This window comes from Prosopis cineraria, unplaced genomic scaffold (assembly GCF_029017545.1).
Source record: "Prosopis cineraria cultivar Desert tree isolate PC_DT_omini unplaced genomic scaffold, ASM2901754v1 PC1, whole genome shotgun sequence".
Classification (NCBI taxonomy): domain Eukaryota; kingdom Viridiplantae; phylum Streptophyta; class Magnoliopsida; order Fabales; family Fabaceae; genus Prosopis; species Prosopis cineraria.
Window position 1 is genome coordinate 36469964 of NW_026555332.1, and position 9863 is coordinate 36479826.

The window sequence follows — 9863 nt, forward strand, 5'->3', positions numbered from 1 at the left end:
TTGCAGATATGTTGATTAAAATTCTTCAAAACATGCATCTACATGCTAAAAAAATTATTATCAACTCTTAAAAATGTACATAAGAATATAAATAAATAAATTAAATTGCCAAACTCTTTTATCGTGTGAAATTCAAGAATCTCCACAGATATTTGGAGCAATCGCATTATCGTATGAATCAATAAGGTTTTGCAGGTACTGCGATTAAAATTTTCAATCATAAAACATAAAGAATAATAATTTTAAGCCCTTTTCTTTTCTTTAATTTGAAATTCAAAAATTAAAAAAATAATTAAAATTAAGTTACTTCTTGTAATTTAAAACATACATCAAAATTTTAGAAATTGTTTTATTTGCAAAATGGTGAATTATTTTTAATTAATTTTCTTTTTAAAAAATATTTTTACCAACAAACTTTTAAGCCCGAACTACGTGGACTTTGATCCCCATCACAGGGTACGTAGGCCTCAGAGTCAAATTCTGAGTCAAGTCTGTCCTCCCTCATAAATAAATAAACATTTCTCACATAATTCTTATCATTTTTATCAGACACATGAATACAAAAGAGATAATTAAAATAATTATAAAATCATATTTAAAGAGCACAACAAATTTCAGGTAACCGTTCTGACGAACGGGTGTTGTGAGGTGCCTAACACCTTCCCCACACTCAACCGACTCCTGAACCTATTCTTTGATTTCGTGGACCACCCTGATCCTCCTTTTAATCAGTTTCCTGAGATTTATCTCAAAATCTTGGTGGCGACTCCTCGTTCGATCTGGTTTCCGCCGCGAAGGCCGAGACCTCCGCTCACGCGCAGTCCGCGTCGCATTTTTCCAGGTGCGACATTCATCATTAGCTGTTTCTCATTTATATGACATTGATCAACTACAGTAGCATTATGTTGGGAAAGAATTGAGAGGAAATAAGCCACTTTGATTTAAAAACACCAGCCAAGCACAATCAATGCAAATTCAACGAAAATAATGACAGCCTGAAAAGAAACAGAAGAAAAAGAATAAACAATTTACCTATAAACCAAATTTGAATGTACTTCAGAGGGTTTTGTGTTCAGAGTGGATGTTGGCAGAAAAAAATTGTAAAGATTTAATTCCACCAATTATAGGAGTGCTAAAAACAACTTGCTGCTGCATGTGTTGTTTCTATATCTCTGCCAAAGGCCACAAGTGTCCCCATAATTCCTTCTCTAATATTGAGTTCCTCTCTACTTCTAGGTTGCAAATATGGAGTTGTTTTTGGTGCATAAATGAGAACTAGGTTTCTAAATGCTTCTCTCGCTCACATCTTCTATTCTTCTTCTGTAATGTAATACTAATGTGTCCCAAACCAGAATCACAGCAAAGAGTAATAAATAAGACAGCAACAGCAATAAATATGAGAGGAAAATACTTAGGTTTTGATATTAATGTGATGAATAACCGAATCAAATGTACATGGGAACTCTGATTCTGGCCCAAAACCCTATTTCCTCAAAAAGAAGATAAAACACTCTAGCAATACAGATTACAAGCTTCAACATAAGAGTCTCACTCCCATTGGCATTCGAGAGGCCAATCTCTCCTTACTATTCCACTCTCATTCTCCTCGGCCTTCCCTTCCTAAACAAAAGACTACTAATACCTTCAGTGGTTGACACATAGCCCATACTATCCAAAAGATCTCAATCATTACAAAAGATCACAAAATACTGTTCTTTATAGCTATGGACTGAAGGGTAAACTTTTGGACTAGTTCAAGTATTTCCACTAGAGTTATTCTTCCCCTTTGACTTCCTCTGATATGTCTTAGGAAAATAACGGGCCCTATCATCACCCTCCCTTAAAAGCTCCATCTTGTCCTCAAGGGGAAAAGTTGGAAACTGTTTGCAAATTGCTTCTGCACATTCCCAAGAGTTCTCAAATTCAGGTAAGCCTTGCCATTTAACCAACACTTCTCGCTATTCATTCATAAGCCGGCGCACGTTTCTAATATCTTGAGGCTGCACTTGTAATTCAAACTTAATAGAAAGCATCGGAGGGATGGTAGGCTGTGCCACAGCAGCTGAAACTGTTTGTTTGAGCTGAGAAACATGAAATACGGGGTGAATGCGGGCGGTGGTTGGAAGTTCCAGCTTGTAGGCCATTGTTTCGATCTTCTTAAGAACCTTGAAAGGTCCATAAAAACGCGGGCTGAGCTTCTCATTGCTCCTCTTGGCTAAGGTTTTTAGTCGATAAAGGCGAAGCTTCACATAAACAAAGTCCCTAATCTCAAATTGCACGTCCCGGCGATGCTTATCAGCTTGCACCTTCATTTTACTTTGAGCCTTAGCTAAATTGTCCCGTAATTGTTCAATGATCTGATTTCGAGCTTGAATCTGTTCATTCACATCTTCCACAATTGAAGGGTTTGCAACTAAATTTTAGAAATGTAGGTGGATCCTGGCCATATACCACCTTGAAAGGTGTCATGCCAGCCGCACTGTGGAATGAACTATTGTACCAATATTCAGCCCAAGACAACTATTTAGCCCATTGAGTTGGTTTTTCATTAGCAAAACAACGCAAGTAAGTCTCCAAACTCCTATTTAACACTTCCGTTTGTCCATCCGTTTCCGGATGATACGATGAGCTAAGGCAAAGTTGGGTTCCAGCTTGCTTGAACAATTCTTGCCAAAATTGGCTAATGAAAATTCTGTCTCGGTCTGAAACTATGGTTTTAGGGAAACCATGCAACTTCACAACCTCATTCACAAACTTTTCAGCAACATCCTTTGCAGAAAAAGGGTGGGCAAGAGTGAAAAAATGAGCATATTTGGAGAGTCTATCCACTACCACTAGAATGGTGTTGTACCTTTTTGATTTAGGAAGCCCGGTAATGAAATTCATGCTAATGTCTTCCCAAATGTTTTGAGGGATGGTCAACGGCTGTAACAGACCAGCAGGAGTTAAAGCTTGATATTTATTCTTTTAACAGATCTCACAACTCGCCACATATTGCTGAACATCCCTTTTAATTCCCTCCCAATACACCACATTGGATAGCCTCTTGTAGGTGCGTAAGTAGCCCAAATGCCCCCTGTCGGAGAATCATGATATTCCTTCAATAACAAGGGAATTCTGGTGGATTTTTTTGGTAAGACTAACCTCTCTTTATAGTGTAGGCAGCCATGAACTAAGCTGTACCCTTCCACCCCAGTTTTATCAGTTAGGAGTTGCTGTAGAATTTTGCTCAGTTTTGGGTCTGCTTGCACCTCCTTCTCCCATTCTTCCACATCATTACATTGCCATAATGAGAATCCCATTAGTTCCAGTGATTCTTCTCTTCTGGATAAAGCATCAGCAACCCTATTCTCTTTTCCGGGCTTGTAAATAATCTCAAACTTGAAGCCCATTAATTTTGACGCCCATTTCTGCTGGTTTTCATCAACCACCCTCTGCTCCAGCAAATATTTCAGTGCCTTTTGATCTGTATGGATGATAAATTTATGCCTCTAAAGGTAATGGCGCCATTTTTTAACTGCCATAACAATAGCCATGAGCTTTCTTTCATAAATGGAGCATTGTTGGGCTCAATGTGAGAGCTTTTGGCTAAAATATGCCACTGGTCTGCCTTGTTGCATCAAAATTGCCCCTATTTCGGTACTAGATGCATCAGTCTCAAGCTCAAAAGGAATGGTAAAATCGGGCATTGCGAGCACTGGCATTGAAGTCATGGCAGTTTTGAGTTGTTCAAATGCCTTTTCCGCTTCCACTGACCACTTGAAAGAATCCTTTTTAAGTAAATCAGTAAGGGGGCTAGTAATCTTCCCATAGTTCTTGACAAATCGACGATAGTACCCGGTCAGTCCAAGGAAACCCCTCAAGGGCTTCACATTCTCAGGCTTTGGCCACTTCACCATCCTCTCTATCTCAACGGGATCAGCTTGAACTCCTTCTCTTGATATCAGATGCCCTAAGTATTCAATCTTTGGTTGTATGAAACTACATTTCTTCAAATTAATCACAAGCTGATTTTCCTTTAGGATAGCAAATACAGTCTCCAAATGCTTTAAATGAGTGGTTAAGTCATCACTATATATGAGAATATCATCAAAAAATACCAATACAAACTTGCGTAAATACTCCCTGAATACCTCATTCATCAAGGATTGGAAGGTTGAGGGAGCGTTGGTTAATCCAAAGGGCATCACTTTTAACTCATAATGTCCTTCATGTGTTCTGAATGCTGTTTTGTGTTCATCCCCAACCTTAATCCGAATTTAGTGGTACCCAGACTTCAAATCCAGCTTGGAGAAAATTTTGGCTCCCTTCAATTCATCCAATAGTTCATCTATGGCTGGAATAGGAAATTTATCCGGGATTGTAATTTTGTTTAAGGCCCTATAATCAACACAAAACCTCCAACTTCCATCTTTCTTCCTGACCAACAACACTGGACTTGAGTAGGGGTTGTTGCTTGGCTGAATAATTCCAGCCTGTAACATGTCCTTCACCAAACCTTCTATTTCGTTTTTCTGCATATGGGGGTATCGATAGGGCCTTATGTTTGGTGGCTGCTCTCCAGGTTTAATAAGAATAGCATGATCTTGTGAACGGGTTGGAGGTAGGCCTTCAAGAACTTGGTAGATAGTAGGGTATCTCTCCAATAACTCCTGAATTTCAGGAGAAAAAATGAAAGTACTTTCATGCTGCCCGTGAGCCCACTATATTCAATTAGAAACCCCTCTCCTTTCTTTCCTACAAAGCGAATTAGTGACCTGAAAGTAGCCTGAGCCCGAGTGAAAGATGGATCACCCTGTAAGCAAATTCTCTTTTCTTTCTTGCCAATCTTCATTGTTAACTCGCTCCAATTGACCTTCACATCCCCCAGGGATTTCAACCACTCCATTCCCAAGACTACATCAACCCCTTTCACCGTGAAAGGATAGAAGGTTTGAATGATTTGATACCCCTGGACACTAAAACAGAGGTCCTTACACCTTTTCCTCCCTTTTACAACAAACCCATCACCCACTGTAACTGTATATTCAGAAATCTCATCAAAAGGTAATTTCAATTTACTCTGCAGATTTTCAGCGATGAAGTTATGGGTAGCGCCACTGTCAATCAGAATTATCACTTCAGTGCCTCCGATCCTCCCTTTAACCTTCATAGTGTGATTATCGCCGAATCCACCCATGGAATTGAGAGATAATTCCATCTGTGCCCCTTCATCAGCATTTTCAAATTCCCCTCCTTCAAGTTCAGCCTCTGCATCATCTTCCTCTCTCTTTTTTCGCTCCCATCTCCATTATTAGTACCTAAAGGTTCTTGTTTTTGCACTAGTGGGTCGGGCTGTATTTATCTCCACACTTGAAACACAGTCCTAATTCACGTCGCCTTGTAATCTCAGCGTCTGAGAGTCGTCGGAGTTTCCCGTCCTCTTCGTCGACGATCCCCAATTCGAAATGCTCGCAGCCTTGGAATGCTCTGTTTTTGTATCCGTTTTCTTCAAATTTTCGGCAGCTGACGACGATGTAGTATGCGTGTTGCAATTCCCTTCAGTCACGTGCGCAACTCGTGTGGAATAAATGGGTTGCAGCGTTTCGAGTTTGGGCCCAAACTGAGGACATTGGGCTCGGGTGATCCTGGTTTCTCTGCAATCTCCAAGTATCCGATTCCTCTCCTCTATACACACCGCCATCTCTATCAGCTCTCACAATGTCGGAGTTTTCGTTAGCTTCAACTCAGCTCTGATCTTTGGTTTTAACCCAGAACGGAACGCGCCGATCAAGCATTCTTCAGAGGCCTCCTTCAGTGGCGTAGACAAGAGCTCGAATTCTTCAACAAATTCCAACACTGTCCTGTCCTGTTTGGATGTGAACAGTCGCTCATATTCCCCCCTGGCTGAGAGGAGTGAAACCTGCGTAGTGGCTCACTCTTGAACTCCGTCCAGTGACTCAGGAGTATCCTGGTCTCCAGCCATTAGTACCAATTTAATGCCTTATCCTCAAGACATACCACCACAGCCTCAAGCTTATCTCGTTCTGCAATGGAGTTAACATGGAAATATCTCTCCACCCGAAAAAGCCATCCCAACGGGTCCTCGCCTGAAAAAATAGGTAATTCTAACTTTCTATATTTGCTTCCGTCTGTATCACCGCCTGGGTTGCTCACCGAAACCTCCTCATGACCTTCCTGTTCGTTTGCACGTGGCCTGGTTATCTTCTTCTCTATTTGCACCAGGGCATTATTAATAGTCTTCAATGTTTCTTTAATACCGTTTACATCTCGGGTCAATACCCCAACCGTCTCCTTTAGTTCTTGTACCTCCAGATCAGCATACTGGACCCTTTCCACCATATCTCCTTACACACCACACCTAGAGATTGTACCTGCTCTGATACCAAATAATGTGTACCAAACTAGAATCACAGCAAAGAGTAATAAATAAGACAGCAACAACAATAAATATGAGAGGAAAATACTTAGGTTTTGATATTAATGTGATGAATAACCAAATCAAATGTACATGGAAACTCTGATTCTAGCCCAAAACCCTATTTCCTCAAAAAGAAGATAAAACACTCTAGCAATACAGATTACAAGCTTCAACATAAGAGTCTCACTCCCATTGGCATTCGAGAGGCCAATCTCTCCTTACTATTCCACTCTCATTCTCCTCGGCCTTCCCTTCCTAAACAAAATACTACTAATACCTTCAGTGGCTGACACATAGCCCATACTACCCAAAAGATCCCAATCATTACAAAAGATCACAAAATATTGTTCCTTAAGACTATGGACTATAGGGTAAACTTCTGGACTAGTTCAAGTATTTTCACTAGAGTTATTCTTCCCCTTTGACTTTCTTTGATATGTCTTAGGAAAATAACGGGCCCTATCAAATACATAAATATTTTCACATTTTCCACTGTGGCGATGGCTGCAAAAAGTAATACTTACAAAACAGTTGTTGAAGGAAAGAAATATTACCTGGGTTCAAGCAGTATGTGGGTGCTTGGCAATCTGTGGTTCTGACAAGACCTATGACTTACACTTCTATTACCGTTCCTTACCAGAAATCCTGGCAGTTGCAGATCCCGCTCTTAAAATGATGAAATCTAGTTGCATCTCTAACTATTATTTCCCTCTCCGTTATAAGGGTCATAAATTTTATTGCAGTGTGGCAGTCAACACAAATTCGAAGATTCTTTGTAACTACTATAGGCCTCCTAGGGTTAATATTAAGAATTCCAAATGCAATGGCTAATTTTTCACTGTGATAAAGGAGATTCTGTTCCTTCTCCTCCTCTTCAACATCATGAAGGGAAGAACTATAATCTGCACAGTATCCAAATTTTTTCATCTGCACCAGAAGTTCCTCCAACTTTCTATTAATGGATGCTGATTGTGGATGGGATTGATCTCCACCAATAAATCCATGGATTACTCCAGAGACCTCAATCCAACTGCATCCTGGACTTTTCTTGTAACCTTGATCCCTTTGTATGATTCTAAGGCGTGCTGCATCATCCCATCTCCCTACAGATGAATATATGTTTGACATAAGGACAAAATTTCCAGTAGATTCAGGTCCCAGCAACTGGATCTTCTCTGATACTTCTTCACCCATTTCAATATTTTTATGGATCCTACATGCAGCAAGCAATGCACCCCAGACACGAACATCAGGTTCAAATGGCATCCTTTGAATGAAGGTATATGCCTCATCCAAATGTCCTGCCCGGGCCAGAAGGTCAACCATGCAGATATAATGTGCCAACCTTGGCTTCATGTCTAAGTCTTGGGTCATGGCATTAAACCAATATTTCCCTTCCATGACAAGTCCTGAATGGCCACAGGCAGATAAAACAGCAAGGAGGGTCACGTCATCTGGCTTTAAACCTGATGCCTGAAATTCATGGAATAATGAAAGTGCTTCTGTGCCTAGCCCATGAATGCCATAACCAATTATCATTGTATTCCATGATACAATATCCTGCCTTGGCATCCTGTCAAATACTTCCCTACTAATATAAATGTTTCCACACTTTGAGTACATGTCAATAATGGCATTACAAATGGAGATGTAAGCTGTGAATCCACAAACAACCGAGTAGCCATGGCAGCAGGTCCCATGTTGTAGTGCTGCTAAATGTGAACAAGCTGGAAGGAGACCTACCATAGTCACCACATCTGGGTCAATGCCAGATAACTGCATCTGGCGAAAAATAAGTAAAGCCTTCTCTGTAGAACCATTTTGGACACATCCAGATATAATAGCACTGTAAGAAACCTTATCCTTTGAGATCATTTCATTAAAAAACCTAATTGCGTCATCCAAAATTCCACATTTTGCATACATAGAAATTAGTGAGTTTCCAACTGTTGCATCTAAATCCAACCCTGATTTCGTTGTATAACAATGCAAGTGTTTTCCCTTAACCAACTCAGTGAGGTTTGCACAAGCTCGTAATATGCTTGCAAGTGTAACAGGTGTAGGGTTCATCTTATTTTTGAATACCATCTCATCGTACAGCACCAATGCCTCCTTCATGGAATCACATGTGGCATATCCTCCAATCATAGCACTCCAGCATATCTCATTTTTTTCACTTATCATATCGAAGATATTCCTTGCATAGGATATGTGACGGCACTTTGAATACATATCCAGAAGTCCAGTTGAAACAACCACATCATTGCTGAAGATCTTCCTAACAGAGTAACCATGGATAGCCTTCCCTTGGCGTAGTGCATTAGCTTGACCAACTGTAGGTAGAACTGCAACGATAGTTGAAGAGTTGGGAATTATTCCTGCTTGCTGCATCTGGACAACTATTTGTATCATTTCATCATAAAGTCCATGAAGTGAGAACCCCGCAATTATGGCATTCCATGCAACAATATCCCTGTGGGACATGCTATTAAACAATCTTTGGGCTTCATCCAAATCCCCACATTTGGCATAGAGGTCAACCAAGGCAGTAGAAATATAAATGTCCGATTCAAGACCCAGTTTCTCTGCATGCTCATGTATTTCTCTCCCAATTTCCATTGCTTGTAGGCCTGAACAGGCTTTGATAACGAAAGGGAACGTGAATTTGGATGGTCTTACTCTCAGTTTCAGCATCTCATAGTACAGATCAATGGCCTTTTCAAATGGTCCATTCCAAGCGTAAGCTCTGATCATCATATTCCACAAAATAACACTCGGCTTTGGAATTTTATCAAACACTTGACGAGCAAGTTCAATCTCATTACATATAATATACAGATGGGTTAGCTTTCCAAGGATAGTGAAATCCTTAATAAAGCCATTGCGTTTAAGGATATGTTCATGTATTTTCTTACCTTCGGAAAGAGATTTGGATTGAATGCAGGCTTCAAGTTGCGTCACAAAATTAGAAGAACAAAGCTTGTCTGAGACAAAGTTCAATCCTTGGATGGCTGTTTGGCCACTCCATTTGTGAGACAACGACTTGGGTCCCTTGTCCTGGATAGAAAGATTACTTAATCCTCGACTAGCAGTGATTGGAAACAAAACCAGGTGACGTTTGAAACATGTTCGCCAAGGCATTTTTACCCCAGTTGAGACTTATATGGATTTCTGGTTTTTATTACTGTATATTCCTTCAAAGAATGAAACTTAGGATTACCAAAGAACCAAAAGAGACACATCCAGAGAGAGCTGCAGAGAAAGCAAAGGAGAAATAATCGTAGACACGCCCGCACAGTCAAGTGCAAACGCACTATACTTGAAAGAAGACTTCCTATAAGCACAGAGAGGGAAGGAGGCAAAGGGAGCTTGTAGTCGCAGGGCTTGACATGGAACTACTGCCATTGCTTTGGTGAATCGGAAACGTTCAAGCGGTTCCTAC

General features: G+C 40.4%; 1 protein-coding gene across 5 annotated transcripts; it reads right to left on the reverse strand.

Moving 5' to 3' along the window:
• Positions 1-490: 490 nt before the first annotated feature.
• LOC129292570 (pentatricopeptide repeat-containing protein At3g16610-like) lies at positions 491-9863 on the reverse strand. Of its 5 annotated transcripts, none has more exons than XM_054930166.1 (3): positions 6976-9863; positions 1033-1320; positions 491-860 (listed from the first exon to the last, which is right to left on the reverse strand). In XM_054930166.1, exon 1 carries the CDS (start codon positions 9560-9562, stop codon positions 7055-7057), a length of 2508 nt encoding a protein of 835 aa, XP_054786141.1. In that variant the 5' UTR covers positions 9563-9863; the 3' UTR covers positions 491-860; positions 1033-1320; positions 6976-7054. The 5 variants fall into 5 exon arrangements, with proteins under 5 accessions (XP_054786141.1, XP_054786147.1, XP_054786133.1 ...); XM_054930172.1 differs by having other exon boundaries at positions 491-1320; positions 6976-9167; positions 9337-9456; XM_054930158.1 differs by lacking the exon at positions 1033-1320.